Source organism: Zeus faber (assembly GCF_960531495.2).
Source record: "Zeus faber genome assembly, chromosome: 16".
Taxonomy (NCBI): Eukaryota; Metazoa; Chordata; class Actinopteri; order Zeiformes; family Zeidae; genus Zeus; species Zeus faber.
The window spans coordinates 11,974,088-11,991,798 of NC_137202.1; the positions used below are offsets into that span (position 1 = coordinate 11,974,088).

Genomic DNA, 17,711 nt, shown 5'->3' on the forward strand with positions numbered 1-17,711 from the left:
TTAGGCGGGCGTCGTCACGTTCCCTAGTATAACAGAGCCCATGATATTTCATAAAGGCCTACTCTAGTTTTTTATTCTGCGATGAGTGATGAGTGATCATGCAGATCCTGATTAATAGTATACTGTAGGTATCATATAATCATTTATAAGGATATATATTTATATATTTAAAAGGATATAAGGATTTTTTTAATGGAGCTGAACGTGAAGGTTGCTCATTCAAACGTAATAAAATGAAATAAACTGCTGAAAAATGAAATAAACATCTGATATCATGTATGTATGCATGCGATATGATATTATTTTAGACCCAAAGTCCTGAAAAAAAGAATTATAAAGAAATGTGGCTGTGTTAGGAATGCAGTCAAGTCAAAAGTATAGATATTATAAGAACAGTGGAGTAAATGTCGAAAGTCTCCAGTCTCAAGTTGATAGCTGAAGATACTTGACAAATGTGCTAGATAGATAGATAGATGGATAGATGGATGGATAGATAGCTAGATGGATAGATAATCAGAATCTGACTTTTTTTTAATCAGAAAATAAATGTGAGATTTAAAGAGAATCGAGAGTGTCGAGTAGAAAAAAAACATTGCAATAAAATAAGAGATAAGATGCACATAAGGGGGCATAGGCCACATGAGGAACGCGGTCAACTGATTCATCATGCAACATGGATGGAACCCCAGACTTCAGGTTGGAATCAGGTTGGTCCACGCCGCAGAGAGAAAGGGGTGGTGGTGGTGGTGGTGGTGGTGGTGGTGGGGGTGGTGGGGCTGGGGGGGGTGGCGGCGCTGCTATTCTCGTGTACGGGCATGCGTGCGCGCGCGCTGGAAGAGGGGAGCAGGGTGGCGGGGAGGGCGGGGGTGGGGTGGAGGGGTCAGTAAAAAGCTGTGAAGTGGGCCGTCCCTCCCGCGCTGGAGCTGTCATGCACGGTATCAAGCATAAAGCCCGTCAGAGCTCTCAGTCCGCAGCCTCCTTCCACCGCGAGGAACCCAACTCAACTCAACTGACCCGAACCGCGCTGAGCCCGAGAAGAGATTCCCTTTTTTTTTTGTTCTTTTTTTTGAAATCTGTTTTGGGGTTTTTTTTGTTTGTTTTTTCTCACTTGACACACAAGAAAACTTCCATTCGTCCATGTCAGGAGAAGCGCTACCGCACTGCAACCTTGTCTTTTCCAGGGATTAATTTCACCACATCCAGGATTTTGATGTAAGTGGACGTTGGAAGTTTCGGCTGCTTTTTTTGTTTGTTTGTTTGTTTGTTTGTTTGTTTGTTTGTTTGTTGTGTTTCAGCGTCTGTTGATTGACGTCATGTCATGTAATGTCACGCTGTTATGGTTATTTTTTTTCGGATATGTGGCTGCGTGCACGTGTGTGTGTGTGTGTGTGTGTGTGTGTGTGTGTGTGCGTGCGCGCGCGTGTGTATGTGCGCGAAAGGGTTGACAAGTACTCAGCATCACTTCACTGGATTTATGGGTGGGTTTACCGTTCCAAAAAAAAAAAGGAAATACCGCCTGAAATGTGCCACTGTTTCCAGCGGCTGGTCCAGCTGTAGATTATACCGCCGTTTCTTTCCCCTTTGACTGGAGAAAAACGCGCAGCGGAGCAGTTTAAACTGGTGTGAATGGTGGCGTGATGGCGAAAGAGTCGCACCATTTGAACGGAATCTCCCTTTTCGTCCGACATAAAGACCTTGTCGGGAAATAAAGTGGAATACAATAAAATGTAGAACGTGAGGCCGAGCATACAAACACCCAGCACAATCTGCACATTTTGTCCATATTTTTATGGCTTTTTTTTCTCCCCGGTGGATCAAGTTTGTTCATATTTTTGAATACATCAAAACGCTTGCATTTTAGGATTCTGTTCAAATATTTGTATAAGAGACAAACAAACAAACAGAAAGCGCTCAAATCCGTTGCTATAAAGTCCTATAGTAACATGTTTCGGATGCAAATCGCATTTTAAACCAGCATTTCGTTCTCCCGCGTTCGACAATTTATTTTCCAATGTACAAAGACAAATGACTTGCAGACGTCGTCGTGGTGAAAATATTTCAGAGGTCAAAAATATTTGGGGATCTCGCCGAAATTGATAGGTGGCAGGTGACGCGCGCGCGCACACACACACACACACACACACACACACACACACACACTCGCGCACGCACTCCCACGAGCGCACACAGGCACGTACACACACACATAGACACACACACACACACACACACACAAACACACACACACACACCCACACACACACTCTCTCTCCAACCTCTTGTCTATTATACATGAAAATACATCCCACTATAATTAATATACATCCTAATTTCACTGAATCTCATATATTATGTCTCATTTTTAATCGATGCACTTATTATTATGCATTATCGAACAGTATCATTGCAATTATGCAAGATTTTTTTTAACGGAGCTGAACGCGAAAGCTGCTCTTTCAAATGTGTTAAAATGAAATAAATTGCTTGTGTGTGTATCTTAACAAAATCTAAAAAGAGTAATAACATACAGAAAACAAGAACAAGAACTTATTCAGCCTCAAAGCATTAGATCCGTTGTGAGTGCCTTTGTTTCTGTTGTGAAACAATATAAAAATTGCCTTGTATTTGAATTTAGATTATTATTATTATTCTAATGTTATTATATATGTTATTATTATTATTATTATTATGATCACTTCTATAATAATAAGATAAATAACGATCACAATAATTGTAATAATAATAATAATAATAATAATTAAATTATTATATTAACATTATTATCGTGTTATTAGAATGGCTCATTATAATCACACGATAATCATAATAATAATTATTATTAATGGATACCTCCACAGTTGGTTAAGCAGATTATTAAATGTCATTTGCCGTTTCAGGAATGTTCAAAATTGTATGAACGATGACTGACTATTAATATTTGTCATTGTTTCGTCGTCGTCTTCCAATTGACGTTTTCCTTTGCGGGTTTTCTCTGGATATATTATGTTCTCATGTAATGTCTTGAATCGAGGCCAGGACAGGCTGCTGCTCATGCTGCTTTTTACATCCACTAAAGATCGATAAAGCTCGATACAAAGACAAATAATATTTTCTGATCGTATTTGGCCCCGGTGTGCAATGACAATATTTTTGCAGGGATGTCATTTCCCTTCAGTCTAGAAATGGAGGCCTTTTCAACCTGTAAAAAAACGCGCACTCTACAAGGTGGTATGTATGTATTTGGAATCAGTGAAATGAGATGCGACGATTTTTAAAATACTTTTCTGTGATTTTGGGCTCTCCTTTGCAATCGGATATTACAGGAAATGTCAGGATATATGGCCAAAAAAATCAGTATTGCAAATGTATTTTATTTGATTTGATTCTCACAAAGCGTGTCGAAAATCATAACCCGGAAAAAAATGTATGTTGAAGTTTATGTTAAATATGCCTTAAATAGGCGCTTGTATATTTCGGTCGCACGGGCATTATTAAAAACTGGCATTTAGGTAATTAGGTGACAACAACTGTGTGAATTTGATCGCAATTTCATGTGGTTCATCAAATCTTAATTCTTACCGAATTGCAATTTTAAATTGTAAAATGAGTTCAGTTCATTTCGTTTATTGTCGCACATGGCACTTGCAGCATGGCAACACAAACAGACACAGGGAAACAATGGACACGGTACAGAAACAGTTTAAAACGCAATAATAAAACAACAACAACATAAATAAAGTCAATTAATTAAATGTAGTAAATACGAAAAATATGTACATTTAAATAAAATAAATCTATATTCTATGACTTTTGTTTTCATTTTTTCAATAAATATCCAAACAATTAGAATGGAGTTGGAATCGAGGAAACCAGTGACGAGATATAAACAGCAGTAAACCCTGGGCTGTGTCCAGTGAGATCCCACATTTTAAAGCTAAAATCACTGCCTCATGTGGTGGCTTTCAAGGGGACATCAGCCCTATCAAATATCTAAAAAAAATCGGCTCAACTTGCTGTTTTTTTAAGGAAAGACGAATAAGGGGCCCATATTCGCAGCTGTATGGTGTAAAAAAAAAAAAGAAAGATGCTGTTTTATGTATTTTATTAGGTTTTCTGAACTTAAAATGTGGATCTCTAAATTATATATATATATATATATTCACTTTTTTTTAAAATTGACCTAATGACTCGATCTCTTCGGTGTAACCACTTTTAAAACTTAAAATTGTATTTTACTACATAGGATTCACATTTTCCCCCCAAATGGCTATTTCTTTTCCTCCTTTTTTTTTTTTTTTTATTCTATTTCTCGTAGTGCGTGTCGTGCAACGCGCGTGGAACCTCGACCCCGACTCCTTTCAATCACATGCAAATTGGTGTTACAGGAGGGGAGAAATTAACATCTACAAACATTGGACTGAAATTCCATCTGCCGCTTCTTCGAGGAGGCCCTTAATAAGTTCCCAGACAGCAAAGTGACACACATCTTAATCAACTCTTAATCCAGGGAATTAATTCTCCACGCGTTTATGAATAATTCCGGCTATAATGCTCTAATGAGTCCGTGGAAATGCAAGCAGAATGCCTCAACCAACAGATGGACCCAGCAAAAATGAGAAGGTTTTTGATTCCATTATTATTTTTATATATATATATATATATATATATATATATATATATATATATATATATCTATATATATATATATATATATATATATATATATATATATATATATATATATATATATCCCGTAGCTGTGTTAACTTGAGATTATGTGATGTGTTCATATATATTATTTTATTTGTATCTATTTCTTACTTGTACAGTTCTGACAAATTTCCGTTGCTGTAACACCTCAATTTCTCCCGGCGGATTTATTAAGCACGCTGTGTCAATGAGATCTAACATTTTTTCTCACCTGGACATGAACTATTCTTATCTTATCTGAGAAATGGAAAAGTTGTCGCTTCAGAAAACAAATCACAAGTCCGGGTTCTTGTCAAGGATAAATACACTGTATTACAATATGATATAGTACCGTCTGAGAGTATTTTCCCTCCTATCATTTTATTATGGCTGGTCTATGAACATGGCTCTGTCAGCTCAAAGGTCAGTTCAAATGTCAGGCTGAGGCGTTAATTTCCTTTAGGGGTTAAAAGGTTAAAGATGATTAGAACCACTGAAGGAACCAAAGCATTATGTGTTTACGTGTGATTTCCTTTCAGCTGATGTTTCTTTGTACCAAAACCTAATTCTAAGATTTTACCTTCACCCACAACAACAACCCATGAAGCCCCAAAAGGCCCCGGCACAGTCAAAGGGCCCGTCCCCGTGCTCCTCGTTCAGCACTCTCAGTTCCTCATCGCCCCTTTGACCCTTTTGATCGCTCAGCTGGCCGTGGTGAGCTGTGAGGGAAGGGCTCTAGATTTGGAAATATAATCATGCGGATCCTATGCAGGAGGAGGAGGAGAAGAGGGTGGGCGCCGGTCACTGACACATTGTTCCGGACAAAATTACTGTCTGGCATCACCAGCGCCAGCTACCCGTCTTTTCAGCACCACATCGACGCCAGGCCATCAATCATTGTCGTATTGGGAACCACCTATGGCTCCCCTAGCTAGTGGTCATATATCTGGATAAAAACACTCTGTACGAGTCATCCTACAAGCATGGAGTCCATTCACAAAGCACGTCCACCAGACTGTTAGGGTCGTACCATGCCTTGCTCTAGGGGGGCGGGTACGAGGATTAAATGTGTATGCAACGTACAAACAGTATAAAAGGCTCTTTGCTGGTCCTTGGAATCAAGGCGTCCAACCAAACCAACTTCTAAAGTGTTCCTAAGATCATCTTGTCTTGGTTCGGCGGCGCACACTTTGTATTTGCTCACGATACTTTGAGCAAAAAAAAAAGAAAAAGAAAAGGTTAAGCAACAAGGAAACATGAGTTTTTTGACCCGCGAGTCAACTTTATCCCACAAACCCATATAATCGAATACGAACCCACGGCGCGGAGTCGGGACACTCAGGAAAGTAATCTGGGAGACTTAATCTCGCATCCTTTTTCCCAGGGATGCAAAGATTGCCTGGAGGAGATGGGGGTGGTGGAGGGGGGGGACAGAGAATACCCATTTCCCTGTCAGTGTAATCTTTTGTGAAATACCCACGCTATTCTCATGGATGCCAAACAAAAAACAGATGAATCTTTCAACTTAAAGGGCTCAAAAAAGTTATGGCTTTTTGAGTCGGGAGCAGTCAATATTAAAAGTGCATGAACCATGCGTGGTGACTCAAGGATGAAACCCATAGACCATAGACAGACAGGCAGACGTCACAAAATGCTAAAATGAACAATGCTCACTCTGATGGTTTGTTAAACTGCATGGTCGTAATGGCGAAGTGATGCTTCAGGGCAGTTTTGTTACTACAGTGCATTCTTAGCTAATGTACAGCAGAAGATGCTTCCCCTTGAAACACTACACTGTGGAAACACGACACTAAGTCCAAAACGTGGCATGTGTGTTGACTCGATTCGGTGTTGTTTTGCTTTTGAACTATGAAACATCCTAACAATTCAATTAGGTCATTCGTTGTCATCATCAACATCATCATCATCATCATCATCATCATCATCATCATCTTTTATGGGCAAGCTATCTATGTTTAATCCCTTGAGTTAGAATGTGCCTCAGCAAAGGCGTCTTTGTCCCTGAATTTGTATTACTGGCCCAATGTGTCTCGGAAAATCGCGGTTGATGGGCTATCCTTCACGACTTAGCATTTTTGCGGTTCACTTGAAATGTGAATCTCCCTAAAACATGACATAATGTGGTTTTATTTCAAATGCAAAGTGTCGATCAAAAGTTCAACCCGGTTTTCTTGTTTCCATTATTCTTCGTCTATCTGAGGTTTTCAGAGGAGGGGGTCTTCAATGCTTCCCGAACAAACATTGGATTTAGACCCAGTTCACATGAAGGTCCAGCTTGGAACACAATGTGCATTTGCCACACATATTGGCATTTTATCTACAACCAAAAAGGAGAGACAGATATTTGGGTCTCATGGTCTCATCACACCATGCAGATCACACATTCTGGAAAAGTAAATCGATGTGGAAAATATAGGTTTATTTTACATCAACACTATCTTCAGCAATATTTTTTGCTGTCCACGTTATTTAGATTTCAGAGTTGGAGAGCGTAAAGACAAATATAGGCTTCATTTTGCACGGCCAGAGCAAAGTGGACCAGACTGCTGAAGTCAACCACAGCATCATAAATCTCAGACCTCGAGCGAGTGATTGTGATCCACATCTTTGAGGCGTTAACTGCAGCTTGTATAAATAAATGCTCAGCTATTTTCGGCCCCTTTTAAAGTTTGCTCCAAGATGTTGCCATTTGGCCGCCACTAGTCCCTACATTTAACAGGGTGGAGCTCCACAGATCTGGGAAATAAGAGTCGCGAGGGGTTGTAGGGCCATTACTCCTTACCCATAATTATTCAGAATCGAATACATACCATTTTTAGAATATTAATTTCTCCTTCGTATGCACATGTGATAATTGTTTTTATTTACATATCTGAAATACGTGTATGTTTTTTTTGTCTGTTTTGTCACCTGGTCATTGTGATTAAGTGAACAATTACTGATTAACGAATATTGCATTGCCTTGACGTTCGCAGAGCCTGGCGGGCGGGGTTATGGATTTTAACCTTATGACGGACAGTGAGGCCCGTAGCCCGGCGCTGTCACTGTCGGACTCCGGGACACCGCAGCACGACCACGGATGCAAGGGGCAGGACACCAGCGGTCAGTGGCATGTGGACTATTATACTCGACACGAAGAGAGAGAATGAAAATAATTAAATGACTCTATCATCGGCAATAAAAAGAAATCGTGCTACTACTTCTCCTACTACTACTACTAATAATAATAGGCCTAATAATAATAATAATAAACGACCAATAATAATACAACAATAATAATAACAATATACGACCAACAATAATAATAATAATATATTAATAACAACACCAATAATAATGTAAAAGAAAAATACCCAATGCGGCCCACAGTCGCCGGCTAAAATGTGTATATATTTTTTTCTTTTAGAATAGAGCCAGTCATTTCATCAGAGAGATTTATTTGTAAAATTTATTTAATGAGCGATAACAAACAACAGCGAATCCTCAACCGTGATCGTCTGTCAGGTGCAGACCAGCCCGTAATTATCAGGGAATTGAGGGTTAAATTCATAGCTGTATATCTGAAAGGCGTGTCACAAAAATGATGTATACACACCCAAATAAAATGTATATGCATACATACATACATACATACATACATACATACATACATACATACATACATACATACATACATACATACATACATACATACATACACACACATATATATATATATCTCGGGATTATCTCACTTGTTCCTTATTTGGGTTTTAGATTCCAGTCGTTTCAATGATCCGCCGACATTACGGATTAGAGTCCAGTGTGTCACCCTTGTCCGCGGCTCTTCGTGCTCTCCGACACGCTTTGCCGTTTAGCGACACGTAAACAAGGACGGCAGACGGAAAGTATCGCCGTAGGGTTCTTGCGACAGAGCGCGGACACCTGTAATGACCAACCGATTTTACGACATAACCGTGACGCCACAACCGACGCCTGTCGTCAAAATATATCTTTTTCTGACCGTTACCACTTACACGCAATTAGGCCTTTTTTTTTTTTTTTGGTCACGTTGTCTTTCAAAAAGATTATTTTTGTGTGTGTTGTTTTGCAAAAGTGAAGTACAATTTGAAAAAGTAAAATAATACCAATTGCCTCACATGTGTGTCTGACTGCAGCCAGGGGAAAGTCAGCCGCGATGACTTTGGAAGAAATGTCATGACAGTTTAGAAATGCGTCCATGTATCCTCCCTAAGAAGAAGGCTAATTTACTGTAAAGCCCTCTGCCTATTTATAAACAGCACACACACACACACACACACACACACACACACACGCACACACACACACACACACACACACACAGTGCATTTTCCGTGAGTGCAGCCATTGATATTTCGGCTTATTTTAGGAGTAAAAGGAGAAGAGGCACGCGTGCTGGATTTATTTTAAAATAGTTTTGTTTAGTGATGACCAGTTTATTGTTTTACCATTTTTTTAAGGCTGCCTTCACCTTTTTGCTGGGAAAAATGTGACAGATAGATAGATAGATAGATAGATAGATAGATAGATAGATAGATAGATAGATAGATAGATAGATAGATAGATAGATAGATAGATAGATAGATAGATAGATAGATAGATAGATAGATAGATAGATGGACAGACTGATGGATAGACAGACAGATAGGCAGACAGGCAGACAGACAGATAGACAGACAGAAAGATAGAGAGACAGACAGCTAGATAGAATAATAGATAGATAGATAGATAGATAGATGGACAGACTGACGGATAGACAGACAGATAGGCAGACAGGCAGACAGACAGATAGACAGACAGAAAGATAGACAGACAGACAGCTAGATAGAATAATAGATAGATAGATAGATAGATAGATAGATAGATAGATAGACGGACAGACAGACCAACAGACAGACAGACAGATAGACAGACAGACAGACAGACAGACAGACAGACAGACAGACAGACAGACAGATAGATAGATAGATAGATAGATGGCTAGACAGATGAACAGACAGATGGACAGACAGATAGACAGATGGATAGATAGACAGACAGATAGATAGACAGATGGACAGACAGATGGACAGACAGACAGACAGACGGACAGACAGATAGATGGATTCTACTCTATTCTACTAGATGATACATGTCGTTCTGCGCTTGAGAATGTCATCTCGTTGTCCCTCTTTAGAGATTGCTCTCATTTTGTAAGTTTGACCTGCGAGAGCTCTCTCATGTCGACTGATTATCAGTCAGATCGCTGCCATTGTTGTCCATTCTTTAGGTCTAAAAGGGTCTGCCCTTCTCCCCTGTATTGTGTCAGAGACTCGGGTCCTTAAGTGACGGCTAACTCAGTGTCAGTTTACTGCCAGATAACAGCTTTGCCTGGGCTGTTATTGGTTTTGCCGGTGGCCCTGCGGAGTCTCTTTTTAAATCCTGCTGATCATTTCGAACTACTCCCAGAGAGCTAAGCCCTCGCCAAACAGAGCCCAACCTGCCCCCTGTCACAAAGGCCTGATCCCTGGGATTAGGGCGGCCAGCTAATTTCGCTGCTTTCCGTGGGGTCCTCAAATTGTGTAGGTCTAATAAGGAGGCAAGAAGAGGATCCGCGGCAGACACAACGCAGCTGTGTGGTCCTCCGGCCCCCCCGGACCACGTCGCCGGCCAAATATCACACGATTTTATTTTCATTTTTTAATTTCTTTAAAAAAATTTTTTGTGCATCTTTAAAAAAAAAAAAAAAAAAAAAAAATGACGAGGACGTAACGGCTCGTTTGGCTTCGCCCACAACGGGAGCTTTTTCACGCTCTTGTTCGGAGCGATTGACTCAATAAGGTGGAGCAGAATTCGCACGACACGTCCAAATCCTTATTAACAGTTGGGTCGTTATTTATCTTGCCGTGCCTTTCTCGAAAGTTTCGAAAAGCCACGTCAGCGTTTTTCCTTCTTGGACAATATTCTGTATGTAACCGACTAATCCCAAAATCAAATAAATGTTTGGAATATGAGTAGCTCAACGTGTGGGAGTGAACGAGTCCGTGCGTTAGTAACGCAAAATAACGGAATTGACGACAAGAGGGTGTTTTTGCGCCTTCATTGTATGTAAGACATGTATGCAAATACACAGTTTACGTTACACGACAATCTAGAAGTCCGTGTGCTCTGATATTTCCTCCTTTCAGAGACAAGGTGACAAACCGCCAGCTTGTATCCTCGCTTCTATTCGAGATTCGAGATTCAATTACTCCCAAACATGTGGGTGCCTTCCCCCTCTCCTGGTTCTGCATCAATGAATGTCTGATCAGCAGGCAGCGCAGAGCGGCAGGGATGCTGCAGGCCAGCGCCCATGTTTCACTCATTTTGATCATAAAGGGCGTGTTGTAACACTCTCATATCACCATATTCAGCATAATTCGGCGTCGGGTGCTGCAAATTGGAAATGAGATCTCTTAACGCCTCTGTTAAAAGGCCCAAATGTGGAGTTATCTATACTTATCTCATCTGTATAGAGTCCCAGTTTTTTCAGTGTCTTAACCAGGAGGGTGTTAACGTCTCATTTCACCGCTGCCTCCCTCCCTGCTCCCCCGTCCTCCAGACACAGAGAAGTCCCACCAGAACCAGCTGGACGAGTCCAGCACCGACGACGGCTCCCTGAAGAAGAAGCAACGGCGGCAGAGGACCCACTTCACCAGCCAGCAGCTCCAGGAGCTGGAGGCCACGTTCCAGAGGAACCGCTACCCCGACATGAGCACCCGTGAGGAGATCGCGGTCTGGACCAACCTGACGGAGGCGCGGGTCCGGGTGGGTGCCTCGTACTACACCGCACATCAGAATAATCACTAGGACGGTCCAAAACCGAAACGTGTGCAGATGTTTCCCAATCTGCACACGTTTTCTTTCCTTCTTGGTGAACAAATGATGGTTTTCTGAAAAACGAAACCTCCGTATAAGTTCAGAAGTTGCGTGCCTAAATACCAAAAGACAGCTTCAGTTCTCACACCGTGTCCAAATGTCAGAGGTCCAGTGTCCCATCATGCTCTGCCCACCCTCTATAGGGGGTTCGGCCACTGTGGCTAAATGGAGCAGGAGGAGGACATGCATTCTGACGGACGACAATACAATATGCCACCTTGCCTGACTGAAGTAATGGATCAAATTAACATTGGCGGGACAAAAGGTCACATAGCAGCCGCACTAGGCTGTTATTTTGAAAGGACAACAGACTACACGTTACACACACACACACACACACACACACACACACACACACACACATACACACACACACACACACACACACACACACACACGCACACTGCCACGGTCCCAAAATCAATCAATGGCCTTTTGAACCCGCTGCCCACATTGCACATGTGCATTCCAGCAGGACCAAAATACTCTGCTACTCTGCTCGGTTGATTTATGCCGTTCATCCCAGAATGTCAACCCCAATTGTCTGCACAGGAGCAAAGGAAAGGGAAGCACTTGTTAAGATGCAATTTTATTTTTCATTAATATTAGAGGAAGACGGTCCTACCTATCTATAGTCCTACCTAGTCCACAGCACATTTATGCCTAATTCCCCAAATGTGTCATAGGTGTAGATGTCCCATCATGGCCTCCCCTAGCAGTTACACTTCACTACAGTGTTTGCGAGCACAATGTTTGATTCAACTCCCGAACATGCTGCTCTATTTGCCATTTGTCCATCTGAGAAAAACAAAATGTGAAATGATTTGCTGTGGATGATCCATCCCATCACCATTGCTTAACTCTCCGGTTCCCCTCTGCCATCAGTGAGGGGAGTGAAAAACTCACACGGAAAAGTGTCACGCACACCCTGCTCTGCCATTAATGCCCAACAGCGTTTTGTTACAATCATAACAAATGGAGCCGCTCCCGATACCGACGGGACGGGACAAAACACAGCATGCATTCCACGTGGGAGATGCTCTTTAACTCAATGCTTGCTTGTTTTTTTTTGTTTTTTTTATATATATATCAGATAATAACAAAAAAAAAGATTTCACTAAATAAAATTTTAAAGTGTCGATATTATTCCACTTTTAATTTGAAGGTTAGGCGGGTGAGAGAAAAGTTTGTTAAAAAAAAAAAGTACACTTTTTGGAATACTCTACAAAGTAAATTATTTTTTTTTTTACAGTTGATTTAAAAACGCCTCAATTTAGATTTGACACTTAAGCTTTAATCAACCTCATATCATCCAAATATAGCACCTAGAAATGACAAATGTGGAGATTGCCCTTCCCTGACATTTCTTTCATTGGATCCAGCTATTCAAATAAGTGAATAATTAGTTTTAATAACCCCTTGTCTAATATGACTGTTTGATGATACATTTCAACTTAGTTTCTGGGTTCATCATGTCTTTCTAAAATTTGGGGTTACATACCCACAATAATGCTCAGAGAATTTAAAAAGAGAAAAACATGTATTTATCACCCCAATATGTTAATAAACCTATATTGTTTGATAATCAAATAAAACGTGTAACAAAATGATGTCACAATATATATAAGCCTATGTAATCACATAAACATATATGCACACACATAATGAAATAATGCATTATTCCAATGTTTTAAACGTGAGTTAAAAAAGTTAAAATTGTGTTTCTTTTAATTGCGTACACAATTACGAGTCGCCGATAGACTTTTCAGAAATCCATTGAAAGAAATGTTGACCTGCCCTTAACTTCAACAAACCATAACTTGCTCACATTCTTCCTCTCGTTTTTTCCAGGTGTGGTTCAAGAACCGGCGTGCCAAGTGGAGGAAGAGGGAGAGGAACCAGCAGGCAGAGTTGTGCAAGAACGGCTTCGGAGCGCAGTTCAACGGACTAATGCAGCCCTACGACGACATGTACACGGGCTACTCCTACAACAACTGGGCCACGAAGAGCCTGGCCAGCAGCCCGCTGTCCGCCAAGAGCTTCCCCTTCTTTAACTCTATGAACGTCAACCCCTTGTCCTCCCAGCCCATGTTCTCGCCCCCCAGCTCCATCCCCTCCATGAACATGGCCTCCGGCATGGTGCCCTCGGCGGTGGCCGGGGTTCCCGGCGCGGGCCTCAACAACCTCGGCAACCTCAACAACCTCAACAGCCCCGCCACGCTCAACTCGGTGGCGGTGACGGCGGCCGCCTGCCCCTACGCCACCACGGCCAGCCCGTACATGTACAGAGACACCTGCAACTCCAGCCTGGCCAGCCTGAGGCTCAAAGCCAAGCAGCACGCTAACTTTGCCTATCCCGCCGTGCAGAACCCTGTGTCCAACCTGAGCCCGTGTCAGTACGCGGTGGACCGGCCGGTATGAAGACGCCCCGGCTGTTCACCCTAAAAAACCCAACCAACCAACCAACCGACCGACCGACCGACCGATGAGCCGGGGCCCGCGCTCAATTCTCCCAACTCGCTCCACCCCCTAGATCGTCACCTCTGATCTCTGTGTCCCGTCTGAAACTTGCGGGATGCGGCGCCGCCCGTGCGAGGCGACGCGAGGCGACGCGACGTCGTTCTGATGCGCGGAAGGAATTATCTTCAGAAAACAAGAGACGAGAAACAGGACTGCCCCTGATGAACCTCTGTGCTCCAAATGAGTCCTCCAACCAAAACTTTGTCACTGATTCAACCAAACTGTTTCAAAATGATTTCCCCATGAAATTGTGGCATTTTTTTTTTGTCCTGCTTTGAGCTGCATGATAACAGTAAATTTAGAAACTCAAGGGTTAAAAAAAAAAACACGGAGGCTTCAGCCGGACTGGTGGTCAGCATTTTTGTCAAAATATTGAAGTAAAATGTGATCTTTGCCGCCATTTTCAAGAAATGGACCTGTGGCGGCAAACTGGAGATGACATTAGGATGTATATAATGGACTTTTTTTTTTTTTTGTTTGTATGTATTGAAAAAAAAAAGAATCTCCGAAAAAACATAGTACTTTGAAGACGAGGAAGCATGTTGCTCAAGAGCAAGGACCTTAGGTTGATGTACGATGAGTACCTCCTCTAGGAATTTTAATCTTTGTTGTGAATTCCACTTACCTTGAAAGGTCATAAGTCAAAAGGTGAAACCGGGAGGGCAGGAAGAGGGCACCGAGCATAGTCCTGGAAAGTAAAAATAACCTTGAGAAGTCAGACACAACAATTCACACGCACACACACACACACACACACACACACACACATAACACAATATCAGAAACCTTTTATTTTATTTTTTTTTCAAGTAAAACTCTAAAAAGCCATTGAATATATAGATTTGTGTGGTGTTAAACAAAGGGAGTCCATGACTGTAAAAATGTATGTAAGAGTGCAGTTGTTATAACAAAAGAAGCTTTTTTTTCTGGTGTAGCCTGCTTTGTCTCATTAAAGATCCAATAAAGGAACCGTTTTTAATGAATTACCCAACCATGTACTTTGCCGACCATGTACTTTGCCGGCTGGCGGAGCGGTACAGAACAGAACAGGACACGTCCTTCTATATCTCTGATCTATGGCCCGGGTCAGAGACACAATGTTCTCTGAGCGTGAGCGCGACGCCATGGAAACCCTGCCTCACCTCCATGGCAACGGTTACGCAAGGCGGGCGTTAGGAGGAAGAAGGGAGCAATGGATGGAGAGAGATGGAAAGATATAGATGTTCCGACTCTTTGGTCACCGATATGTTTGACCTACACTCACCGAGCGGAAGCCCCGGGGCTATCCGGTAACGCGGGAGGAATTCTGGGAAGCCGTGTCTCTGATCATATGTGACCGCTGCCCAATTTTACATAAGAGCGCTTGAAGGAGTCTGTCAAGGATGGGGTTTGTATTTATTACAGCGTTTTCAATTTGGATGGAAACCTTTAACAGTCTTCTTTTCATAGTCCTAAATCTTACTCGTTTGAATTTTGATTTTGATTTTACGCCCTAATGATAACGGCCCGGTCCATATCATTAAGGGGTGAAGTTGGAAGGGGTCCGCAGCAAAAATGTAATTTAAAATCTTTTTACACGACTATCTTTGACGTTTAGCAGACGCTTGTCCAAAGCAAAAATTATATTGTTTGTTTTCACATTTTTAAAAATTATGATAAACGAGCAAGAGTCACTGTTTAAGCCAATCACACGTGTGATTATTCAGGTTTCTGAATAACATCTATCGCCATCTCAAATTGGGCCATTCACTGCCCTGCAAAAGGAAAGGATCGCCGCGACCCGAAAAACAACCATCAATTCACTGCTTATCCCAGTGTTTATTCCTCCGGAGCCCTGGTTTGGAGCGGTCACAGAGTCTGGTCTCCCCAAATCGATACCCCAGTCCCACATGTTCACTCACACTCCAAAAACAGCAGCTCAGAGGAAATCAGAAACACGCTTTCCTCTGGTCGGAAACCACGGCGCAGACAAAAAAAAAGAAAAAAGAAAAACGCTGCGTAACCCAAAAGAAGTGGTAACGATTACCACCGAGAATACTGCGAGAGGGCGAAATGGGAAATAAAAACAGGGTTGGAAAATAACAACACACGACGGGTCTGTACCAGCCAGAACTAGTGGTATTTTGTCTGAAAAAAGAAAGTGTTTAAATCCTGCGTGTAAATGATAATAAATAATCTGCTTATTATGTAAATATACATAGACAATAAATGTAAAGGCCTCTGCATGGGTGCATGATAGTGTGTTAAATAGGCTATTTTATTTATAGCCATTAATATCAAACATTAATGGGACACATTTTCCACTCACTTTAAAGTGATTATGAGTTTCCAACAAACATTACTTATGCAACACCAACAAGCCCCGAAAAGCCCTTTTTAATTGATTTCTTTTTGGTAAATTAGACGAGCAACACAAATCTAATCTTCAAAGTCTGATTCGGATGTCAAAGTGCTTCCGCTCTTGGAGGGAGGTGGCACAGGTAGTGAATCTAATAACAAACGATAAGTCATGTTTTATTAAGGACGATTTAGCGCAGGCAGCCAGCTCAGTGCGAGGCTTCATTAGCGAACTGTTCCAACAAATAACGTCTGGCTGTGTTTTTGGGGGGCTATACTGTCTTATTTGCATAAATGGCTGTCACGGTGGGGGCGCCGCTGAACGAAGGCAGGAAATCTCATAAATATAATTGGGACTCCAGCAGAAAACGCCTTCACGGCAATTAGTGTTAAAATACAAACAGAATGACGATGACGATGATGAGGACGACGATGATGATGATGTGTAGACTCATTTCACTATTTGTTCCCGACGGGGGATTAGAGGAAATTAGAGTTTGTCTCTATGGCTTTTAAAAAAAACTTATTCACAACACAAAGTGACTTTTGGGGGATGCTCCCCAAAAAAGTGTTTAATATGGGATGAAAAGTGAATTTCACAGGCCTTTAAGTTTTGTCCAAAAATAAGTATATGATTTGCCGATGAAAGAACTTAATTCACCTTGTTTGTCGTCTGGGGATGTTTGATTTCCAAAAAAAGGTATTCCTGTGTCATTTATCATTTTAAACGACACCCCCCCAAGGCGTGTGGAATGATGACTTTTCCCCATTTTTGTGCTCAAGGGCGTAGAGATTCTGGGGTTGTGGAGGGCGGGTTGTTACGTTTCCAATGATCAAAACCGGCAAATTCCCCCAATAATCATATCGCGAGGAATAAAAACCGTAAAAACTTTCATAAAACATGGTTAGGTTGCCGATTTTGTCAACTACAATGTCATCAACATATATATTAAAAATATATATATTTTAAATATATATATGTTTCCCAATCTCCCTCCATTATCTTCTCCCGCTTGCCGTAGTTTTAGCCCGGGGAATCCCAGGAGGTCTGCAGCAAAATTATAATTTATATATTATTCCATATTTATAGTGTTTTATTTAGGAAAACAATGGCTGCCAATATTTGATCTTTAGGGTTGAATGTTGGAATATTGGTGTCGGCCTTTGTTGTTGTCTCCCAATAGAAACAATAGAACTCTACCGCAACAGCAATTTTTGTATTATTC

General features: G+C 41.5%; 2 protein-coding genes across 2 annotated transcripts in view; both read left to right on the forward strand.

Annotated features, from left to right (window-relative positions):
• The first annotated feature begins 980 nt into the window (after positions 1–980).
• pitx3 (paired-like homeodomain 3) lies at positions 981–14,953 on the forward strand. Its single transcript, XM_080017234.1, has 4 exons — positions 981–1,212; positions 7,686–7,812; positions 11,312–11,517; positions 13,480–14,953. The coding sequence occupies exons 2-4, from the start codon at positions 7,704–7,706 to the stop codon at positions 14,047–14,049; spliced, it is 885 nt and encodes a 294-aa protein (XP_079873360.1). The 5' UTR covers positions 981–1,212; positions 7,686–7,703; the 3' UTR covers positions 14,050–14,953.
• Positions 14,954–15,393: 440 nt separating this feature from the next.
• LOC307242032 (inactive pancreatic lipase-related protein 1-like) overlaps positions 15,394–17,711 on the forward strand; it is a gene marked incomplete at its 5' end in the record, with an annotated part of 12,960 nt that continues 10,642 nt past the window's right edge. The window contains one exon of the mRNA XM_080016367.1: positions 15,394–15,437. Within this exon, the coding sequence (XP_079872493.1) occupies positions 15,394–15,437 (44 nt within the window). The remainder of the gene's footprint in view (positions 15,438–17,711) is intronic.

What these genes read in the sequence shown, in the direction of transcription:
- pitx3 (XM_080017234.1), top strand. Translation starts at nt 7,704, where the DNA reads ATGGATTTTAACCTTATGACGGACAGTGAGGCCCGTAGCCCGGCGCTG. An exon ending in CAAGGGGCAGGACACCAGCG is followed by an intron (nt 7,813 to 11,311) that starts GTCAGTGGCATG and finishes CCCGTCCTCCAG; the next exon opens with ACACAGAGAAGTCCCACCAG. An exon ending in TGACGGAGGCGCGGGTCCGG is followed by an intron (nt 11,518 to 13,479) that starts GTGGGTGCCTCG and finishes CGTTTTTTCCAG; the next exon opens with GTGTGGTTCAAGAACCGGCG.